We start from the raw sequence: 24905 nt of genomic DNA, 5'->3' as shown, positions 1-24905 counted from the left end.
GTCAAATCCGATCCCTCGGTCGGTATGCCGAATGCACGAAGAATTGTCCATTGTTACATAGCTCTTTGTGGGAGCTTGTTTCTCTGATGTTTGAGTAGCGGTTGATCTGACAATATTACAAAATTATTACAAAACAGCAGAGAATCTGTATATTTTATAAATACCACTAACTAGGACATCAAAATGCTTAAGTTATTTCCTTTATTAGAACAATTCAGAAGAATTTTGATGGGCTACAAAGGTCTTTCAAGTCGACCTGAAGATGTAAAAGAACGCTCGCCTCTTTTCTGTGTCCAGAATGGCTTTACCGCCGGCGAAATAATTTCTGAAGCGTTGCAATGTTTTAAAAGAACCGGTAGGCAATTCCCACCAACAGCAGTGACAAAAGCGAGATCTGCTATTAGCGCTGACAGGAGCCCGCCCTTCGATACGGCATTAAGATACTTCAGTCGAATGGAGACCGAGAGATCTTCAGTGGGTTCCAAGTCTTCACCGCTGGGTACCAGAGGAAAGAAACGTGGTAAGATCAGTGGGGGTGAATGCTGTGCAGCACCATTCCAAGTTCCTCTTCGAAGTGGAATTCGCCTGAAATCGGTGCACACATCTGTGAGAAGTTTGCAGTTTTTATTTTTAAACGAGGGCGCTGGTGATCATATAGCGCCTGGTCTCGTCACTGCTGTGTTGCGGGTGGGGGGAGGAGGCGGGTGATTGTGACACCAGAGCGGACGCGTTGTGGTGCCGGGGGAGAGGGGAGGGAGGGAGAGGGAAGAGGGGGAATAGTAGTGGGAAGGTTGGAGGGGGCGGGGGCTGAGGCTGAGGCTGAGACTCGTTCACCGGGGCCCGTGGACCTCCACCAGCGGGGGCGCTCTAGGGAGGGTTGCCGGCGGTCGGATTGGAGCGGAGCGGTGCCGTGCCGGGCGGAAGGCAGCGGCGGCGCTGACGATCGGGATCGGTGGGAAGAGGAGGAGGAGGCGTGCTTGTGGGCGCCTCGCAGAATAGGGGCTGGGTGGTCCACGATCGGAGAAGCTCCGGAGGCCTGAGCGGTTGCCCGCCTGCTCTCTCCTGCCCGTGTCGCGCTTCGCCGGCCCCGAGTTTCGGGGCCTGGGCACTAAGATGGCGGCCGGCGTGGAGTCGATGGCCAGGCCGAATAGGCAGCTGGCCGAGGCGGCCGAGCAGTACCGCGGACCCTCCGAGAGCGACCGGCATTGGCACTTCCGCCGTCAGTTCATCGTCCGCCACATGCACGACTACCCGGGCAGCAGGATCGAGCAGTTGCTCGCACTCTCCATGGTGTGGACCAACCACGTCTTCCTGGGCTGTAGGTGAGTGTAGGCCCGGCGCCTCGGGCTCGGTCCCGGCTTTTGTTACATAACCCACTCCCTTGGCCGCGGGGCACGGAGCCTCGGGCTCCGCATGGATCCCAGCATCTCCCTGGTCTCTGATGGGCAGCGTTTCCCCAATGTCAGCAGCAGCTTGGCTCTATGCTTCGGCGACCTCTCCACGTCAGGGGTTGTAATGCTTCCCCCAAAGTCCTCCATAGATGGGTCTTGTGCGGTGGTAACCTCGACATGAAAGGTTTCGTATATATGTTACTGGTTGATCGAATAGAAGTTCTCCCGAAGATGGAGTGACACCAGATATTCAGCGGTGAGGATGAGATTTACACGTGCTGTAGTACAGTAAATTACTGTACTATCCGAGAAGTTAACGGATTTGCCACTGGGTAATGAAATGCAAGTCTTGTTCCACTGGTTTTGCGTCTGTAGAGGGTTAGATGTTGACTTCCGGACAAAGCTTATTGAGTATATATAATATATTTTTAAATTGGAAGCTTGCCTAAACTCCACCTCCCGTACCTTTTCCTTAATAATGTAAGGAGCTCGTGTGAGATTGTAGCTTCCAGTCAATTACCCCGGCTGCTTTCCTTAGCCTTTTGGACTGAATTTCTGCGGATAGCTATGAACAATAATTTTAGTAGTTTTACTTACTTTCTCCCTTAATGCCCCGTCCAAAGAAAGCTCAGCTGTGTCCTCTGGACTCACCAATTTCTCCCATAATTCTGTTTACACTGAACCACTGGTCATCCAAGTTTCCTGTTCTAGTTACGGTTAATTAAGGTTGTTTTTAAATAATTTCTTTCAAATCTGCTGTCAATATCATGTTCCTTCACAAATCATTTTTTCTTGCTCCTTTCAAAGCTTGTGATTCTAATCTTTACTTTTCCAAGTTCCTGGAAGCTTTGGCGCCTTTAATTTGAGCCTTTCTGCTCTTGTGGGGCTTATTTGAATTTCTGCCTGTTGACAAAGGTAATTTATCTCATGTCTACTTAATCTGTAGACTTTGATTGGCCATCCTCATCCATCCAAAGGATCACTTGCTATGACTTCTCTTCATGTATGGTTATCCCTGATGTCTCCCAAATACTTGTCCTTGGTCTCTTTCATTTCCTTATCCATTTCTTTTATAATCTTAACATTACAGCTTCAGTTTTCATAGTGAATATAATTTTGTCAAAGATCCACTACAGGAGGAAATAAAAGTTCCTTCATCCAGATACTGGGAACAGTGGAGCTAGGCTTTAGTTCTTAGTCGCAACAAATACTATCCCTCTCCTTTCTCACAACTATCAGAAACAGAGCCCAAAGTCACACAAGAAGGGTCTTGGACTGAAGCATCAGTGGAAAGGAGAGGATTTCCAGCATTTTCAGTTTTTGCTTCTGATTGTGTATTTGTATCGACAGAAAGTTTAGCTTGGGATCTCACTCATATCTGTACCATTACAGTGGTCATAACACGAGTGAATTGCATCCCTGCCTCAGTTGGAGTATTTGTAAAACTCAGCAATGCCATTCTTATTTTTCCTGGGACTACTCCAGTAGATTTGTGAATCATCTCTCTCAAAGAAGTCATCTCAAGCTCTGCTGGCTGTGCCACAACTAGTCCAAGTCTCCATTTACTTGGCTTTGAGAAAAGCAATTCCTTTGCTGTTAAGTAACGTACACAAATTGCTGGAGGAGGTCAGCCGGTCAGGCAGCATGAATGGAGATGAATAAAAAAAATGTCAACCTTTTATTCCTCTCGGTAGATGCTACTCTACTTGCTGAGTTCCTCCAGCATATTTTGTGTTGCTCTGAATTTCCAGCATCTGAAGAATCTCAAGTTTAGCCTTGCTTTTATATTCTCCTTACTTTTGAGTTCTTCTTTAACAAAGCAACTCATTATTTCTGTATCCTCCCCCCCCCCCCCCCCCCCCCCCCGTACCTGCAGTCTTGTAAGCTAGCTACCTGTATTTCTCCTTTTCTGGCATCTTGATTTGATTGTTCTATCTTTGGCACTCGTGTCTTTGAATACCAGGGGTTTGTGCTGTGGAATTCAGTCCCCTAACCCCAAGCATAATTCTGCTTTCAGGAGATGGGTTTTAGTTTTTGATTGTAACTTGTATTCCAGTTCAGTGTGATAATGTTCCAGTGAATTGCCTTGGGATGTTCTATGCAAAAAGCATCTTATAAATTTAGACTATTGTGGAAATCTGTCTTTGGTAACAGTAGAAGAGGGTATTTGTTGAGTATACACAAAGTACACTGCAGATGCTGTGGTCAAATCAACACGTACAAAAGCTGGATGAACTCAGCAGGTCGGGCAGCATCCATTGAAATGAGCAGTCAATGTTTCAGATCGAGACAAAGGTCCTGACGAAGGGTCTCGGCCCGAAATGTTGACTGCTTATTTCAACGGATGCTGCCCAGCCTGCTGAGTTCATCCAGCTTTTGTATTTGTTGAGTACATCTGTGGGAATATACAGGTTTATATAGTAAATTCTGATTAATTGGATCATCAGTTAATCAGGGTAGCTGTTTATTTGGGACAACTCTTAACAAGAATGATTGAAAAAATTTCTTGGGTTCCCTTCATTTGTTTGGGACACTTACTTGGTACCAGAGGCTGTTGCTGAACTATCCCTAACTAGCGTCAATCATGTACACTTGTGGCAGTTAGACCCTACAACATTCTTAGAGAAAATAGTTTTTAAACTGAGTCAGTGGATGTTTTTGTGTTTTTTAAAAAAAACTGATTTTTGTCATGTATTTGGTGAGAAATAACCAGTAAGACAATTTAGAATTATTTTGCTCACTGGAGTTTCAAGCATTCAGGCTCGTAGATGCTAGAAGTGGTGTGGAGTGAAAATGAAACAATTTCGCTATTTCAACAAGTTAGGATCTACGAAGAATTTGAAGGTGTCATTAATTATCTTGAATGTTACAATGAAAATGAAGACTTGGATATGAAACAGTGTATGAAGGCAGTCCATTATATGCTGTAGTTGTCTGCGCTGATTTTCTTCATTCTGTACCCTGGACGAATTCCTCTGTCAGTAACTGTCAACTAATTCACAACTTTATAGTACTGTAGTACTATTGCTAGTGTTCTCATTTATTCTGTGTTTCATTTAAATGCATAATTTGTTATTCAGTTTTCTTTTTCAACTTTTTTATACAATTTCCATGAAATGTCAGCTAATTGAGACAGCTGCTTAATTAGGTCAAAATGTACTGGCCCTGATGTGTCCCAATTAACTGAAATCCAATGTATTATATACCGTAAAGTTCGAAGCATAATGAACTCTGGTTAGGAATGATATTTCAAGATCACAAGCAATGACGATGCTTGTCACACTTTTGTCCACACTTTCTTTCGCTATTTGAGATAGCCTATGAAGCCACAAAGAGATTTAAAGAGTTAATTTACACCACTTACCAGTCCAACAAGCACAAGTTGTGTATTTGTGTAGAAATACAGCTGAACTTATTAAAACTATAAAGCATACTCATTCAGAGCATTGATAAGTCAGCTTGCTACAGTTGTTGTACTCATAGTGTCGTTGGTCAGTTTGATTATTTCTGGCCAAATAGGAGTACAGGAGAATCCTGCATAATGGCTGTTCAGATTATGGAAATTTTCCCTTGTTCAATTTCAATCCAAGGATTTGAAATACGGAGTAAAATTTGTTCTCACAGAATTTGGGTAAAGTAAGCACAATTCCTTTTCAATTCTTTTGCATTTCTTCATGTGTGCAGAGGAAGGATACAGTTTCATGTTACGGAAAATTGTGATTGTGGTTTGTTTTGTAGGACTTCAGTGTCCATTTGCACCTGTTATTTTGTCCAGAACCTGGTTTAGTGTCGTACTGTTAATCAGTCATGTCAGATTCATCAATTTCAGCGTTTTCAGTCAGTCTTAATTGCATGAAATGTTAGTACAAGTGGCCCCCGTTTTCAAATGTTGCTTTACGACAGCTCGCTGTTACGAAAGATCTACATTAGTACCTGATTTTGCTAACCAAAGAGGATTTTCGCTTTTACGAAAAAAAAGGTGCCTGCTTTATACGAGTGTTTACCCCGTGAAGCCTTGTGCAGGCAGTTGTGCGAGTATGCGTGTATGTGCTGATTTTTTTCTCCACATCGATCTTGGTTCGCTGTCTTCCCGATTTTGATAAGTGAAACTACACCGTACATACAATATTTCTATTTTATATAGGCTGTATATTTATCATATCATTCCTGTTTTTACTATATGTTCGTGTTAATTTAGGTTTTATGTGTTATTTGGTTTGATTTGGTAGGTTATATTTTGGGTCTGGGAACGCTCAAAAATTTTTCTCATATAAATTAATGGTAATTGCTTCTTCGCTTTGCAACATTTCGGCTTACAAACAGTTTCATAGGAATGCTCCACCTTCGGATAGCAGGGGAAACCTGTATCACAGTAGGCTAGATTTCCCACCTTTATAATTTGGTCCATTGCTGGTCAATTCAATAGGTCTGAAGTATTTAGGAGTAAGTCTAATAATTTCCTTTTTTTCAGTCCTTATCTGTGGAATATTGGAGATCAATTTTGTTCAGTTTTTTCCATGAAAAAATGGATACTGTTAGGTTCACTCCCAAATGCTTCAGACCTATTGAATTCATCTTTTGATATCAAATTGTTGCTGCTTTGAAACTATCTCAGTCCCAAATCTCTTCTTTGTGTAATCCTTCAGAAATTGTTAGTAGTCTGTTAAAGGCAAGAGTTTTTGAGCCTTTGGGTAACAGTCACTGTGTAAGGACTGGCGAGCAGAATTACTCTGTGCATGCTCTGCAGTTCTGACCATGTCGTGGATGTGTACTGTGTTCATTGAAAGCTATCTTACTCTCTGTCTCAACCGTCGCATTGTTGAAGTAAGATTGGCAGTAAACTGGCTTTAGAGTGAATGTCAGTCTAGTCAGGTGATTCTTCCAGCAGTTGATGTTTCAAGGGAGGGTGCTCATCAATGTGTGTTTGTTCTAACTCCCGATCTTCCAGATTAAACATCCACAGCTTTACCAGACACATTGCAGCATTGTGCCATGATATTTGACACTTAAACCTGTTGCCTTTACCACCTAGAGGAACTGCCAGTGATCACCAATTGCTGTTCAATTTCAGCAGCTGCTCACAAAGAATTTTGTACATTCTCCCTGTGATCACGCGAGTTTACTCCGGGTGCTCAGTTTTCCTCCTGCAATCCAAAGATGTACGGTTAGGGTTACTGAGCCGCATGCTTTGGCACTGGAAGCATGATGACACTTGAAGGCTGCCCAGCAATCCTTGCTGATTTGACGAAGCAAACAGCACATTTCACTGTATGTTTCAACGTACACATAACAAATAAAGCCAGTCTTGATCTTTAAAATATCAACAGTTTAAGGGTTACATGAAAGCTATTCCCCAGGTTATGCCTAGGGTATCTTTACAGATGCCCATAAGTCAATTTTGTCCGTAAGGCAGAAAATGTACAAAGTTGGTCAATACAATTACCATACCTGTTGTAATGAATGATGTTGATCAGGGCCAACTGACATGAACATTTATTGTTTTCCCCTGCCTAGTTACAATGGTGCAGGATCAGGATGGCCGAGACTTGGTAGCTAATTTTTTTGGGCTTGAGAAATTAGTGGATGTTACATTATTGCACGGGTATCGATAGAAGTGATGCCCATTCGTCCCTCCTCTCTGATCTCCCTCCTGGTACCTATCCTTCCAAGCGGAACAAGTGCTACAGCTCCTCCCTCACTAACATCCAGGATCCTAAGCAGTTCTTCCAGGTGAGGCAACACTTCGGTGCTCCCGTTGTGGCCTCCTGCTCATCGGTGAGACCCAGTGTAAGTTGGGAAACCGCTTCGCCGTGCATTTACACTTCATCTGCTAGAACAAGTGGGATCTCCCAGTGGCCACCCATTTTGATACCACTTCCCTTTCCCATTCCAATATGTCCATCCATGGCTACCTGCACTGTCATGATGAGGCTGTGCTTATGTTGGAGGAACAACACCTTATATTCCATCTGGGTAGCCTCCAACCTGATGGCATGAACATCGATTTCTCAAACTTTTGGTCATGCCCCCAACCCCCTCCACTTCCCGTCCTCTTTTCCCTCTCTCAAGTCATATCCTTATCTGCCCATCACTCTCTCTCTCGTGCTTCTTACCCCTTTTTCTGTCTCTTTCACCAATCAACTTCCCAGCTCTTTACTTCATCCCTGCCCCTTCAGGTTTCACCTGTCACCTGGTGGTTCTCTTTCCCTTCTCCCGCATTTTTAATCTACTCTTTTTTTCCCCTCCAGTTCTGCCAAAGGGTTTCGGCCTGAAACGTCACATGCTGCCTGGCCTGCTAAGTTCCTCCAGCATTTTGTGTGTGTTGTTCGGATTTCCAGCATCTGCAGATTTTCTCTTGTTTGAGAAGTGATTGCATATCAGTTTCCAAAGCAACTTTCTTAAATGGCTTCTTGCAGCGATACTGGCAGCCTGTGAGACAATGGTGACTGATGACTATAGGAAGATTACATGTAAGCAGGGTATCACCCCCCCCCCCAAAAAAAAACTGGTTCTTGTTTGAATTTAGCTATTTGTATGTATAGGTGTCTATAGTCAGGTGCTTTTAACCTAGGTAAGGCCTGTGCTGGCTTGATTGGGATGTATCTCACCATTCCTCAATCTGTGATTCAAAACTTGAACTGCTGTCAGAGAAGATTGATGGACTCCTGAGCTTTAAGAAAGTAGCCCACCTTTTGAGAGTTTTTTTTCCCTCTGGTACCATCACAGAAGGTAATTTGTCCAAAAGTTCCTCAGAGTTGAAATTCACGCTTCTCACTTCTAAGGAGCTATTTTTATGGCAGTCTGAAGAACTATCAGCATTGACGAGGTCCCTTGGGAATTTTCAACTGATCTGGCTTTCTTTTCCTTGTTAAGACACCATAGTTTCAGCTTCTAGCTTTCAGATCATTTTTGTTTTGTTTTTGGGATATTTATCAGTGTAAAATACAGTATTTTCAGTTATTTCATTTTTTAGTGTCTATGGTAAATTGTAACCAAATTGAGAATGAAAATAGACTCTAGATTATGAGCAACATTGTTTATACCTAACTCCCAAGTTAACTTTTCACATCAGTGGTGAACACTTCTACTAGGTATTCACAAATGTGATTTGCCATTAAACACTTCCACAAAATAAAATACACTGCTTAAGTTCAAAGTCAAAGATTCAGAAGTACATTTATTATCAAAGTATGTATACAGCATATAACTCTGAGATTAATTTTCCCACAGACAGTCACGAAACAAAAGAAACACTATGGAACGCATTCAAATAAAACATCAAATGCCTATCGCGCAAAAAAAACCCAAATTGCGCAAATGGCAAAAAAAAAACGAGTGAAAAGCAAAATATAAAACATCAAACCACTCATCAAATCAGTCTAGGAAGTTTAGTTTGGTTTAATTCAATTTAGTGCTGATCGTTCATTGACTGCAGGTCGTAGAGCCAGTCCATCCTATTCCACATTGCAACAAAAAGGAGTAACCGAAAACACATCACAACATGAACTACTAAGTCAAGTTCACAAACAGTGTTGATTAAACAATTTTGAAGACCCGAGACTCCAGTAGCATCAAGCAAGACGGTGGGAGAGAGACTAGACAAACGCAGGCAGATGATGCTGAACATTCACTCGTCTTCTGTTCTCGTTGTTGATTTCAATCTTGCTCGACACTTTAATTGGCACGAAATGGAATCAGTCATGGACTTGTGCACTATCGCCAGGCCGCACACTCCACTCGAATCCTCACTGAATTCCTTCGGAGACAGTGAAGTCCAGATCACTCAAACGGCCCGAAAACACACTGCCAAATTGTAAATTACATGTTCCAGTAGTAGCAAAATTGTATTTGGAAGAAGTAGTAATAGCTTTGTGGACTATGTGAAGCAGTTGCCTTTGGTCATGTTGTTCGCTGGCTCCATCTTCAGAAAATATATTGGAAGCAATATTTTCAGAATGTTAAAACACACTGATTTTTCTGAATAGCTTATGGAGATCATGTTTTCTTGATTATTCAGTCAACAGAAAAATTGAAGTCCTGATTATGAACCATGGAGCTAGAACGTAAAGAATGGTCAGTTTCTTTTTCTTGCTTTTCAAGCTTGCTTATGAAACCCCTTTTTACCGGGTGTCTCTAGAATCATGGCTGGTTAGCCCCTTGCTAACAACCACTGGACTCAGTAGTGAGAAAACCACCTTTCTCAAACTCTGTACATCTGGGTCCCTCCAAAACCAGGAAGCTGGTATGTCTGTACCATCAGAACCCCGATCTGTGTAAATACTGCCTCCATGCAATTAGTCATCAGCGAGAAATAACAGATTGTACACTGCATACAATTATAAAGTATATTTACAAATTTCAGCTTTATCAAGCAGTTAGTAGGAAAAATAATAGGGAAAAAAAGGGCCCATTACAGTTAACCCAGACCAAATGTGCACATAAGTTGGAGCTCATCTTGAAGTTGTCTTTAACCCATGCACTTGGATCCACGGTCTGTGTGAAAGCACACACCGCCTTCCGACTGTTGCTTGAAATCCATCTCAAACAATTGGGCTCCCCCACCAGAGTATTGGTCAACAGGGACAGCTTCCTCAGCCATCTTCCCTCCCGCCAAAAAAACCCTTGACCCCCACCAGTGTCCGTCACAAAAATCTCTCCGCCCAGCGTTCTCTAGAATCTTCTCCCAATTCCACTGTCCTGATTGGCAGGCAGATCATAAGTTGAACAACATATCTTTATCTCAAATCCAAACTGCTAAAAGCAGAACAGGTAAAATGAAATACCTGCAGCATAGCAGTAAAGTCTTAGCCAGCACGTTAAACTTACATTTCTGAACAATGTTTTTAGATATGGAGCAGTATTGGTGCTCAAGTGGCAGGATATGGCTCAATCCATGTTATTGTTCCTGTAGCGATAAATTCCTGATGCATAAGTGTAGAATAGGGACTGTTGTGAAGTAGAAGTTAGAGAGTTGGTTGCCTTGGGATGCTGAGTTTGTGTGGGTGTCTTGTCAGTTGAGTGGTATTTTAATGAGGTAGATAAGATTTGGATTGGGATTGAGATAAATCAGTGGTCTGTCAGTTTGTTTTAATTTTTTATTTCAGAATGATAGGCATACATAACCAAGTCACACTCAGCACATTTAGAAATTGAAATTCATTTCAGACCTGTTTAAAGCTATATATGTTGCCCAAAAAATGAAATGATTTGGCATTGGGGTCTTCTGTAAATTTTAAAAAAACAAATAAAATAAAGCAAACATGTAAATGGTTTGATTTATCTTACTAATGAAATCACTGATAATGAAAAATGATTAAATAAATTGGTTCAAGATACTATTAACTTCATCTAATCTGGATTAATCCAAAGAAAAGACATGGGAGCAGAAGCAGGCCATTCAGCCCATTGAGTCTGCTCTGCCATTCTATCATGGCTGATCCCAGATCCCCACTGAACCCCATACACCTGCCTTCTTGCCATATCCTTTGATGCCCTGACCGATCAGCAAATGATTATCTTCCACCTTAAATGCACACAGACCTGCCCTCCACAATCTTTGGCAAAGCATTCCACAGATTTGCTACTCTCTGGCTAAAAGAAATACCTCTGTTCTAAGGAGTTGCCCCTCAATTTTGAGGCTGTGCTCTCTAATTCTAGATACCCCCACCATAGAAAACATCCTCTCCACATCCACCCTGAATAGTCCTTTCTACATTTAGTAGGATTCAATGAGATCCCCCCCCCCCCCCCCCACATTCTTCTAAATTCCAGTGAGTATAGGCCAAATGCTGCACATCCACCCTACATTCCCGGAAACATCCTTGTGAACCTTTTCTGGACTCTCCAATGACAACACATCCTTTCTGAGATACGGGGCTCAAAATTGTTGACAATACGCCAAGTGTGGCCTGACTAGTGTCTTATAAAGGCTCAACATTATCTCCTTGCTTTTATATTCTATTCTCCTTGAAATAAATGCCAGAACCTTTCCTCTAATGCCATAGAATTTTATTTTGTTAAGCGGCCTTGTATGGCACCTTATCAAATGCTTTCTGAAAATCCAAGTAAATTACATCCACTGCCTTTCCCTTTTCCACCTTGCTTGTTACTTCCTCAAAGAACTGTAACAGATTTCTCAGGTAAGATTTCCCTTTACAGAAACCACACTGACTTGGGCTTGCTTTATCTCCAAGTATCCCTGAAACCTCACCCTTAATAGATTACAACACTTTCCAACCACTGAGGTTAGGCTATCTGGCCTATAAATTCCTTTCTTTTGCCCTCCTCCATTCTTAAAGAGTGGAGTGACATTTGTAATTTGCCTGTTCTCCGGGACCATTCCAGAATAAAGTGATTCTTAAAAGATCATGATCAATGCATCCGTTATCTCTTCAGCAACCTCTGTCAGGACTCTGGGATGTAGTCCATCTGGTCCAGGTGACTTATCCACCCTAAGACCTTTGAGTTTGCCTAGCACTTTTTCCCTTTGTAATAGCAATGGCTCTCTCTCCTGCTCACAGTTACGAACCTCTGGCACGCTGCTAATGTCTTCCACAGTGAAGGCTGATGCAAAGTACTTAGTAAGTTCATCTGGAATTTCTTTGTCCCCCATTACTACCTCACCAGCATCATTTTCCAGTGGTCCAGTATCAACTCCCACCTCCCTTTTACTCTTTATATAACTAAAAGAAGTTTAGTTTCTTGCTTTATATTATTGGCTAGTCTGTACCTCATGTTTAATCTTTTCCATTCTTGTAGCTTTCTTTAGTTGCCTTTTATTGGATTTTAAAAGCTTCCCAATTATGCAGCTTCCCACTTACTTTTGCTATCCTATATGCCCTTTCTTTGGCTTTTATGCAACTTCCCTTGTCAGCCACAGTTGCCTACCCCTGCCATTCTTTCTCTGTAAGACCTATCTATCCTGTGCCTTGTGAATTATACCCAGAAACTAGCCATCTGTGCTCTGCCATCATCCCTGCCGGATTGTTGGTAGCTTTCCCATGGATTTCATATCTGGAAGATGAAAATTGAATTTGCTTCCTTTCCTGAATGACAGTAGTTACCTACCTCAACCTGATGCAGATTATAGTAATTTATTAGTTTGCATTTTGTTCAGGAATTGGCTTCTATGATTCTCTTGTATCAAAAGTTCAAAAATAATTTATTGGTTGTGCATTTGCATTTTTTAAACTCATGATCTGGTTTATTTTACTGCTTTCCTGGATTGATGGATATCCACTCTCAGACCCTTTACATTGCTGTCATTTTATTTTCCACTCCTATGTCTGTTCCTTTTCTCCAAACGCACTTTTACACTTTTCTCCCAATGTGATCAATTTATTGGTATTTTCTGCAGTAAAATTTGCTTTTGTGGAATACTGTAAACCCAATAATTATAGCAGTAACTTTACAACATATAATTATCATGAATTGACCATGTTTTGCTTATGTATGTTTGCTAATAGATACAGCCGTGACCTTTTGGAACGAGTCTCACAAATGGCAGAAGGTATTGAAGTTGGTGACTTAGGATCATCGGAGTTAATTCCAGGGAGCACAACTAATAAAAGATCCAATTCTGACAATGGTAAGTTAACCCTTACAGTATAGCTGCACACACACAAAACAGGTATTACAATATGGAACTAGTAGTCCACACAATCAGTATGTTTATATTCTTTCTTTTTCAATCTTTTTATTAATATCAACATGATAAGATTAATACATAGATAATGGGATTACAAACTTAAAAATTAAAATGAACATAAAAGAATACACAAGCAATAAGTACAATATAGTTGTCTTCCCAAATCATGAATGATAGAAATATCATATAAACGAAACAAAAAAAAACTAGGTATATCATGTTGAGAAAAAACAGAAAAGAGAAAAAGAGAAAAAAAATATTATTACCCTAAGAAAAACTAATCTAACAAACTGATCACTAACTAATAAAGAGAAAAAAAAGGAAAAGAAAAAGAAGAGAAAAAAAAAGGGCTGTTTATAATATCTATAAAAAGATACAAAATCATCAGTGTCCCCAACCCCGATCCTCTCAACGTATATATAATCAAAACCGGAAAAACAAATAGGATTGCAATAGGGTCAAATTACATCATGTGAAAATATTGAATAAGTGACCTCCAAGTCTTTTCAAATTTAATAGAAGGGTCATATACGACACTTCTAGTTTTTTCCAAATATAGACATAACATAGTTTGAGAAAACCAATGAAATACGGTAGGGGGATTAATTTCTTTCCAATTCAACAAAATAGATCTTCTAGCCATTAATGTAAGAAATGCAATCATCCGACAAGCAGAAGAAGACAAATGAATTGACTCCATCATTGGTAAATCAAAGATTGCAGTAATAGGATAAGGTTGTAAATCAACGTTCAATACTGTGGAAGTAATATTGAAAATATCTTTCCAATAATTTTTCAAAAGTGGACATGACCAAAACATGAGTTAAAGAAGCTATCTCAGAATGACATCTGTCACAAATAGGATTTATATGGGAATAAAAACGAGCCAATTTATCCTTGGACATATGAGCCCTGTGCACAACGTTAAACTGTATCAATGAATGTTTAGCACATACAGAGGATAAATTAACTAATTGAAGAATTTTATCCCAATTTTCAATAGGGATAGTAAGGTTAAGTTCTCTTTCCCAATCATTTTTAAACTTATAAAAGGCCTCTGAACATATTTTCATAATTATATTGTAAACATTTGATATTACACCTTTCTGAAAAGGATTTAATTCTAACAATTTCTCCAAAATACCCGAAGAATCAAGATTTGGAAAGGTAGGAAGTACAGTGTTTAAAAAATTCCTAATCTGTAAATATCTTTAAAAAAAATGATATCTAGGCAAATTATATTTATTAGATAATTGTTCAAAAGACATAAAACAATTATCCAAAAATAAATCAGAAAATCGTAGCATACCTTTAGTCTTCCAAGCTGAATAAGCTTGGTCCATAATAGAGGGATGAAAAAAGAATTTGGATACAATAGGAATAGTTAAAATAAATTGATTCAACCCAAAAAAATTCCGAAATTGAAGCCATATATGTAAAGTATGTTTGACTATCAGATTGTCAATTCGTTTATGCAATTTAGAAAGAGCAAAGGGAAGAGAAGTCCCTAAAATAGAACCCAATGAAAATCCTTGTACAGATTTAGTTTCCAGATTTACCCAATGAGGGCTAGAAGATAAATCCCAATCCCTTAACCAACAATTCAAATGTTGAATATTAATTGTCCAATAATAAAATCTAAAATTAGGCAATGCCAATCCACCTTGCTTCCTTGCCTTCTGTAAATATCTTTTACCTAATCTAGGATTTTTATTCTGCCATATATATCTGAGGAAATTTTTGAATCAACATTGTCAAAAAAGGATTTTGGAATAAAAATTCGTACCACTTGAAATATATATAAGAATTTGGGTAAAATAATCATCTTAATAGCATTAATCTGACCTATCAGAGATGTAGACAATGGTGACCATTTAGTGAACAAACATTTAATCTGATCAGTTAAGGGTAAAAAATTAACCTTGAATATCTCCTTATGATTTTTTCTGATTTTAATCCCTAAGTATATAAAAAAGTCATTAACTAATTTAAAAGGTAAATTTCCATAAATTGGAACCTGTCTATTTCAGGGGAACAATTCACTCTTATTAAGATTCAATTTATACCCGGAAAAATTACTAAACTGAGCCAACAATGATATAACTGCAGGAATGGATTTCTCAGGATCAGAAATGTATAATAACAAGTCATTTGTGTATAATGATAACTTGTGTACATCCATCCTGTGAGTAATGCCAAAAATGTTAGGTGAAAAATAGCAATTGCCAAAGGTTCCAAAGCAGTATCAAATAATAATGGACTAAGAGGACAGCCTTGCCTGGTACCCCGAAATAAACAAAAAAAGGGAGATCTTTGATTGTTAGTAAAAACTGAGGCTACTGGTGTATGATATATCAATTTAATCCAGGATATAAATGTCGGACTAAAATTAAACTTCTCAAGCACAGTAAATAAATATGGCCATTCAACTCTATCAAATGCTTTCTCCGCATCTAATGAAATGACACATTCTGAGGCGCTGCATGAAGGAGTATAAACAATATTCAATGATCTCCTAATATTGAAAAAAGAATAGCGATTTTTAATAAAACCAGTTTGATCCTCCGAGATAATTTGAGGTAATACCTTCTCCAGCCAGTAACTGGTTACTGGTCGCCAGTAACTTGGAAAAGATCTTGGAATCTACATTCAATAAGGATATTGGTCTATAGGATGCACAGTCAGTAGGGTCTTTATCTTATTTCAATATTAAAGAAATGGAAGCTCTATAAAAAGATTGTGGTAATTTACCTAATCTAATTGCTTCTTCAAAAACCCTGCATAACCAAGGAGAAAGAGTAGAGGGAAAGAAACTTTAAAAATTCAACTGTATACCCATCCGGATCTGGTGCCTTATCGGAATTCATAGAGGAAATAACACCTTTAATTTCTACATCCGTAATAGGAGTTTCTAATATTAAAAGATTTCCGATGATAATTTTGGAAAATTCGGTTTCCCATAAAAATCATGATTAACTGTCAGTTCACCATTCTTTTGACGAATCTTAATAATTTGAATTTTAACCAAAGCATTCTTCAATTGATTAGCTAACAGTTTACCCGATTTATCACTATGTATATAAAAATCACTTCTGGTTTTCATTAATTGATTTTCAATCGAAGCTGTAAGTAATAAACTGTGTTCCATTTGAAGCTCAACCCTTTGTTTGTAAAGTTCCTTGCTAGGAGCAATCGAATATTTCTTGTCAATTTCTTTAATCTTATCAACCAATAAAAGAGTTCCTTCTTAATACGTTTTCTCAAACCAACAGAATAGGAGATAATCTGTCCACGTATATATGCTTTAAAAGTGTCCCAAAGTATTCCACAGGAAATTTCATCCGTGGAATTGGTTGAAAAGAAGAAATCAATCTGTTCCTTTATAAATTTAATGAAATCCGGATCTTGCAATAAGGTAGAATCAAATCGCCATTGCTTAGTACTAGAAGCTGTATCCATTAATTTAATAGGAAGTTTCATTGGAGCATGATCAGAGATGGCTATAGTGTCATAATTACAACCAGTTACAGATGGAATAAAACGAGAGTCAATGAAAAAATAGTCAATTCTTGAGTAAGAATGATAAACCTGTGAAAAAAATGAAAACTCTTTGTCCTTAGGATGCAGAAATCTCCAAATATCTTAGCCTATATCACACACAATTTATCAAAGAGAATCAGGATCATCCACATCACTGTTCTCAACTTCCTCATAGTGTTCAACTGGAAGACTTTCAGGTCGACCAACCTGCATTGATGAACTATCACCAACAATGATAATATCATCTCCTGTAATGCCTAAAAGACCTGGCTGAGGCTCTTCTTCAGGAGTTGTTGGCTTCTTCAGGAATACGTTCATTGTTGTTTGCCTAGTTTGCTTTTTCTTTCCTTCATTAATTTCTCTCTATGCAGCAAACACTGCATGAGCATTCCTCTCTATCATATTATGCAGTGAAAAACGTTGCTTGAAGCACTTGAACCCAGAGCTAGCACTAAACTCGATATTGTAGCCTGGTCCTGCTTTTCCTTTAAGCATTTTGAACAAGCTTTATGCCTTAGCAGAGATCGTCAACGTGCTGAGAGGGATCCTCTTTTGTGTTTGGTCCGCCATTCATGTCATTAGCAATTTCTCCATATCTGATATAGGTCCCTCTCGCATTTTCGTGAGCCTTGTATTTTTCAGTGAAGCCGATCCTTTAACAACTTCAAGAATTTTTTCTTTGTTTTTTAGGATCATCGTGATTGTCGAGTGTGACATGTCTAACTCCCGAGCAATAGCATTCACTGGTTTTCCACCTTCATATTGTTTAATAACCTTTCGTTTCACTTCCAAATCAATACTTTGCCTCTTGCTGCTGCTATCACTAGGAGTGGTTTTGCTGCGTTTGGAAGCCATTATGCACTTTACGGTAATATTTTTGAAAGAAAATTTGAACAGAGATAACGCTACTATACTCAAGAGGCAGATGATACACAAAATTGGTTACGTCTGCTACGTCACGTTCTCCGATCGGGACTACGGACGTTGTCCGAATGGACGTTAAGCAACGCACACCTGTATATGCAGTATCTTGTATTTTACTTCAGTCATCCTTCCAAACTGTTCAACTGGTGTTGACACAGCCTTTATTTAAATCACTCTGAAAATGAATTCCACCATCTTGCTGTCTTTGCTTTAGTTTTTAAGCAATGCTTCAGCTCCATTACTGTGCCGTTTAAAGTGTCAAGCAAGATTAAAATTGTTGAGGCCAAGAATGGAAAATGAACAGGTGTTCAGTGTCATCTCCCTGCATTTGACCGGTCTGCGTTTTCTTGCTACTGCTGACGGGCGAGAGGTGCACGCTGCCAGGTTCCCGAGCAGTTGTTGCTCTGTGGCCATCAGGCTCCTGGACTGGCTTTGCTTCCATTCACTTTCGGGGACTGCAGTTCATGTTGCAATTTGTCCTCTCTTGCACAGTAGATAGATGGTGGTCTTTGTGTTTGTTTTTTTTGTGAATTCTGTGGTGTTTCTTTGTTTTGTGAGTGCCTGCTAGAAGATGAATCCAAAGGTTATATATGGTATATGTGCTTTGATATTAAATTTGAACTTTGATTTCTGTGCTAAATTTTTACATTTCTTGTATCTATTGTACATTAGTTCATTCTCCCAAGCTCCATAGAGGACTGAGCTGCAAAATGCATCAGCATCACATCTGTTACTACCTCTCACTCGTCAGGCTCTTGAACCAGAGGGGATAACTTCCCTCAACTTTAGTCACCCCAACAACTGTTCCCACAACCTATGGACTCTCTTTCAAGGACTCTTCTCATGTTCTCTATTTATTGCTTACTATTATTATTATTTTGTTTACTTTTTTCCTTTGTATTTGCATAGTTTGTGGTCTTTTGCACATTGTTTGTCTTGTTAATTCAAGATTCAAAGTGCATTTATTATTAAAGAATATAAATTATACAACCTTGAGATTGTTTACAGGCAGTCACAAACTGAAAAAAAATTGAGCATGTTTTTCATTGATTCTGTTGTGTTTCTTTGTATTTTCTGTGAATACCTGCAAGAAAATGAATCTCAGGATAATATATGGTGACATATGTGTACAATAGTAAATTTAGTTTGATCTTTGAATTTTGAATTTCCATCTCAGAAATGCTATTCCATTTAACCTGTGCAGTATATCGCAGTTGTCGTTTATAGTTTTGGATAGATTTGGCAATTTGTGCTAAATTATGGGCAGTTGTTTCCTGGGTTTAGTCCTTCAGAACTGAACTGAAAGTGTAATACTTCTATGGTAGGATCGCTTTCAACTTCTAAATGGAATTGTTCCATTAAATGTGTAGGAGAAAGGAATAAAAGTTGGGATTGAAGAGGATCAACAACCTGTTTTTGTCACTTGTATTCAGTGTAACTGGTTATATATGTTTATTGGGTTTGGTGTTTAACAGTTACTACTTTCTTGATTCTCATTGCTGTAATTCAGGAAATAAGAATAAATTTACTTTACAATATTGTTTGTTTTTCTCTTGGTCACACGCTTCATAGTCTGCTGCTGGTGTGGTATCCGCACACAGACTTTGGAACAAGAAGTTCAAATCCAGTCATCTCCTTGCATGCTTCTGTCCATGCTGGGTTGAACGCCGAGCTAGCAACTGGGCCTTATAAAACAGATAAATGCTAAAGAAACAGAAAGGATACTGCCCAGTGTACCAAACAGGCACCGGAAGGAATTTGCCTTACACATTTCATAGCGTAATTTTCAAGTTGAAATAACATTTTAAGTTTTCATTATTTTAAGATGGTACATTTAACTATTTGTTATGTGCAAAGTTGTATGATGTGGATGATCATGGTCTTGATCATGATTGTTCTTGGCAAATTTATCTGCAGGAGTGTTTTGTCATTGCCTTCTTCTGGGCAGTGTCTTTACAAAGACGGGTGACCCCAACCATTATCAATACTCTTCAGAAATTGTCTGCCTGGTGTCAGTGATCACGATATGCACCAGTTGTTTATACGATCATCCGGCTCCTGCTCCCATGGCTTCACATGACCCTGACTGGAGGGCTAAGCAGGTGCTGCACCTTGCCCAAGGGTGAGCTGCAGGGTCGCAGAGGGACGGAGCGCCTTTCACCTCCTTTGGTAGAGACGTAACTCCATCCCACCCACCTATGACTCAATGTTTTAACGAACAAGCACCAAATAATTACATCAGTGGTTAATTATTCCTTGTATAATAATAAACTAACTGATACTTGGTGAATGTATTGAAAAGCCATTGATGTAGAATCTCTAAAATTTGAAGTAGTTTTGGGTCCACATTTACTCTATTTAGCATTTCAAACTTCTGTGGATATAGGTTTAAGCATGTTGAAAGGATTATTGTGTGCTCCGGGAGCTGAACTCTAAAGCTTCTGATAGCAGTAATATGTGTTATGCAACAAATTTGTTGGTGTTTGCTTTTAATGCTGATTCTGCTTAGGGAAAAGTTAAACCGTTGTGCAGAACTGCAAAGGTACATTTTCATGATAGTCAAACACCAAAAGTTACAGTTTGTGGAAATATCTTATTACATCTTAGCTGCAGAGATGAATGTATCAAATATACCAGGAATTTAATTCTAAAAGAAGTTTTGAAGCAGGCTTTTTCAAAATGACTACAGAGAAAGGAGTTTGGAAAGAAACCTTAGCAAGTCCCCCAGCTGATGCAGTAACATTTAAGTTACAGGAATTTGACCTACTATCCAGTGAAATACAAGCAGATCAACAGCAGAATAAGAAATAGTTTGTGACACATGAGTGAAGTCTTTAAGATTTGGTTATTTACAGACATCAATATGCAATGTAAGTGATATTTGAAAACATTACCAAACTCACTTATCTGTTTACCTCTTTAGGTGAAAATCCAACAGCGAAGCGGAAACCTCCTTCATTCCGTCCCAGATTTCGATTTGAGCCAGTTGCATTTGTGAGTAGCAGCACTAAGGATGAAGATGAGGGAAAGAAAAAGCCCAATCAGTCAGAAAAGCCTCGAAGGTGGGCAGACTTAGATGAAGATATTCTGCCGTCAAACTCTGTAATTAAAACTGAGGAGAACTCTGTGAAAGCAGAACTTTCTCCCACAGATGAAAAATCAAATAAATCTAGCAAAAGTTCAAATGGGCCATTGCCTCCGGCTCCCTCTGAGAGTTCTACGTTTGATTATGACTCTTTGTACAAGAACATCTTCACTGAATCAAATGAAAACAAAACTGGAAACTGTGTAAATGGGATAACCTGTTTAAGCACTTACATGTCTAAAATACAACAGAACTATTCAGCAAAGTATGAGGCTTATCATTCCATTCCCTCGTCAGATCTTTATCCAACTATGAGAGGGCCGGATTTTTCTAAGACACCAGTTGGCAACAAGCAGGGCTATAAGGGCCTGGGTTTTACACAGACCAAACGGTCAAAAAGTAGAAAATCTTCCAAGAAAAATGCCAGCAAGTCGGTACTTCCTGAACCTCTGCAACCGTTGTCTAGTAAATCTTCATCTGGTGGATTTTCTCCATCTGCGGTAAAGAGCCGACAGACATTTTTTAATATGCTGCAGATATCTGTGTCAAGGAAACTTAGTTCAATCGGAGGCTTCAGTAACCAGCTGAACCACAGCGATGTGCTGAGCAGCTGTATTCAAGCCTGTAAAACAAATCCTCAGTATTTCTATGTCTCGCTGAAGGAGATTCCTCCAGCTGATGTACCAAAAAACAAGAAAGTCTTGACGGATGGCTATGCTTGTGAATTGAGGTGTCAGGGTGTTTACTTATCTACTGGTTATGCTGGCAGCAAAATTGGAGCTCGAGATAGGGCTTCTGAACAAGCCTTAAAGTTGTTCCTGAAGGATGTGGTGGTTGAGGTGGTGAAACGCAAATGTAAGAGTAATTGCATTGATGACCTAATACTGTGTGAGAAGGACACGCCTCGAAATGACATTCCTCCTGCTCTCAAAAAGCCAGATGAGAAAATACCGAGCAAGGACGCAGCCAATAAAGAAAAAGAAACAAATAGGCAGAGCACGCGACATTCAAAGGATGGCAAAAAGAAGAACTGGATGGAGTTTGTCATTTTGGAGACTGCAAAAAATGCCGTGTGCATTCTGAACAATTCGGCTCAATTCAATAGAATGACTGTGGATTACAAGTTTCAGCTGACCCCCAATGATGTTTGGCAGTGCCGTGTTTTTATAGAAGACCATTTTATTGCTGAGGCCTATGGAACCAAAAAACTGGTGAAGCATACAGCGGCGGAGAAGGCTTTGGACATATTGAGGCAAACGCAGCCAATTGTAAAATCGAGCAAGCCGGGAAAATCTGGCACAGCCATCTCTCGCAGTGCCATTATTGGACGTTCTGCGGAAGAAGATCTTAAACAAAAGATCACAGAAGACAACATTGGCAATCAGCTTTTGCGAAAAATGGGTTGGAAAGGGGGTGGTTTGGGGAAAGAGGGTGAGGGTATTGCAGAGCCAATCACTGTAAAAGAACAGTTTAAGAGGGAGGGATTAGGTTTGGAAATGAGTAAGAGTAATTCCAAATTAAACAAACGAGATATAGAGGATCTTATCAAAAATTATGCCCGCTCGGACAGACAGGAGGAGTTGACCTTTTCTAAAGAGCTGACCAACGATGAGCGTATGCAAATCCATCAAATGGCCGCCAAATATGGCCTCAAGAGTAAAGCCTACGGGAAAGGGAAGGATCGCTATTTGGTTGTATTCAAAAAAATGCGTGTAAAGGATATTATGAATCAGCTTACACAGGAAGGACAGGTTGGACGATTTGAATTGGTAATGCCAGGTTCTTCAAGTTAATACACAACTCTGCCACCGTCTTCATTTTTATTTATGTGAAGTTTTCTTCTCAAGCAAGACTTTTTTGGTCAGTAATCTGAATTCAGTTATTGTAAATGATTTCTCAATTGCAATAGAAATTTATTTACATCTATTATTTACAGTTTTGAAATTGTCATCAGTGGGGTAGATGTTCAAGACAAGGCATTCAAAATGAGCTCTCAGTATTTCTGCATCACCTTTCTCCATGTATAAGAATAACTGTCTGTTATTTACAAAATATGGTAATAAACTGCCACTGTTGATATTACTAGTGAACTAACAACTGTTTCAATGTGGTTCATCTTAATCAAAGTGAGTGGGTGAGATCAGTTGAATTTGAGACTTAAGTGTACATTGGTCTTGAAAGGTAGTGTACATTTTAAAAAAATGCTATTCATTCTGTTTGGGTTTTGTGAAGTACATGTTATCTTCTGGTTCTCATGAGCACCTTCCCCACTGAGTGGAGGAAATTGTAGATGAGACCCAAGCTTTTTGTCCATTTCAGTCTTTATTTGCTAGGTTGTTGGACTGAGACAAAGTTGTTTGCAAGCATTTGGAGCTGATAATTGTATTTTTCTGATTTGATAGTTCTGCAGTGCAATATTTAAACTTTAAATCATTTGATTGTATTTTTATAGCTGTTACTTAACAGCCTTTTTCTGATTTGATATTCAGTAATCTACTTTCTTCCCTCCCCATCAACTACAGCTTAGTAGGATTGGATTTGTTAGTTTTATTTCCAATATTGGTACCCTCAGTACCTTGTTGAATTTGCTCCTAATATGATGGAAGTTGGTGAATGTGAGCATATTGCAGCTTACTCAATACCATCCTCAGCTGATAAGACCATAAAACATGACAGCTGAATTGGGCCATTTGGCCCATCAAGTCTGCTCTGCCATTCCATCATAGCTGATTTATTATCCCTCTCAACCCCATTCTCCTGCCTTTCTCCTGAAACCGTTGACACCTTGATTAATCAAGAACTTATCAACCTCCACTTTAAATATATCCAATGACATGATCTGCATAGCCTTCTGTGGCAGTGAATTCCACAGATTCACCACCCTTTGGCTAAAGAAATTCCTCCTCATCTCTGTTCTAAATGGGCATTCTGAGGCTGTGCCCATGGATCCTATATTCCCCCATTACAAGAAACATCCTCTCCACATCCACTATGGGGTTTTCAATATTCAGCAGGTATCAATGAAATTCCTCCTCATACCTCTGAGCTCCAGTTTGCTGGAAATAATACATCGTCTCAATTTCCAGCAAGCTTGGACTTTTTCCCCCTCTTCATCCAAGTTCCCTCCTTGCCCATGGATGTTGTGTCCAATTGTAGCCTTGACTGAACTTGGCACAGACCAAAATTGGAACATCAGGTGTTTGCATTCTCTATCATGTAAATACAGGACTCTGAGCTGGAATTATAGTTTATTTTAATGACTGCACAGTGTGCATTGGGATTAACAGGTTTTGAAGGATTAGGTTCTGACCTATTAATCATAATAAGCATTTTGTTCTTCATGAGGACACTTCACTGAGATTACCACAATATTAATTGCACTTGTCTGGCAAAATATCTTGGATATTTCATCAGCTGCTGCCTTGAATAGAACATTACACTGTAAGATGTCAAGAATGTCAGAATGTTAGTTGTATGACTTTGTGATATTGCAATTTGGGTCTGAATTCAGTAAAGTGAATATGTTGTATATGTTTTTAGTATACTAAATCAGGTGTGCAGAATGTCCTGACCCTTGTCCCCCTTCCAAACAGAATAAAATATTTTTAATGAAATCTGTTCAGCTATAGTGGACTAACGATGCTTGTACCTTGTGTATCTGGTGGTAACTGTTTACCAATGTTAATTAAGTCTCTGAATTCATTTAGCTTGGAAACCGACAACGAACAAAGAGGGGCTGTTTGTTTCATCACCAAGGCAACAAAAGCACCCTCTGAGTGCTTTAGGAAATTTGAGAATCACAAGCTTATTTTGGGTGAATTGGAAAAATTGAAACATCTATTTCCTTTGCTGTAGCTCTTGGTAATGCTTATTTTAAATAACAATAACATCAAATTAAATTGGTGCATTTTCTATTTAAGATCCTTTTGCTGAGTTTGCTTTGCTTTCTCTTTCCTCCCTTCTTTACAGATGGTGCTTAAGGTGTTTATTCTTGGTATTTGGATCCAATAGGTACTAGTCCTTTATCAACTTTTCAGCCATACTGTGTGAGTATTTGTAGCCACTTTGACTGCAATGGATAGGAAAGGCCAGTACAAACCTGTTCTTTACTGATAATCTGTACTCCATACATTTCCTGTGGTGGAAATTACCATGGTTAAGTGATTATTACCACCTTCCCTTGCCCCTTCCATTTGATCTGCAAGGACTAGCTAATTTGGCATTGTTCAGCAAATGAACTAGACACCAAATTGTCTTCAGCATTTCAGAGGGCATTGCTGTATTTTAAATCCATCACTGATTGAATAAAGTTGTCTCT

At 39.3% G+C, this 24905-nt stretch overlaps 1 protein-coding gene across 1 annotated transcript; it reads left to right on the top strand.

Annotated features, from left to right (window-relative positions):
* The first annotated feature begins 812 nt into the window (after positions 1-812).
* Positions 813-24418, top strand: nkrf (NFKB repressing factor). The gene is made up of 3 exons (XM_059976766.1): positions 813-1322; positions 12857-12978; positions 20426-24418. The coding sequence occupies exons 1-3, from the start codon at positions 1114-1116 to the stop codon at positions 22378-22380; spliced, it is 2286 nt and encodes a 761-aa protein (XP_059832749.1). The 5' UTR covers positions 813-1113; the 3' UTR covers positions 22381-24418.
* The last annotated feature ends 487 nt before the right edge of the window (positions 24419-24905 follow it).

The sequence above is a fragment of the Hypanus sabinus genome, chromosome 8 (genome assembly GCF_030144855.1).
Source record: "Hypanus sabinus isolate sHypSab1 chromosome 8, sHypSab1.hap1, whole genome shotgun sequence".
Taxonomy (NCBI): domain Eukaryota; kingdom Metazoa; phylum Chordata; class Chondrichthyes; order Myliobatiformes; family Dasyatidae; genus Hypanus; species Hypanus sabinus.
Note: the sequence above shows the minus strand (reverse complement) of the source record. Positions and strands in the feature narration are given on the sequence as shown.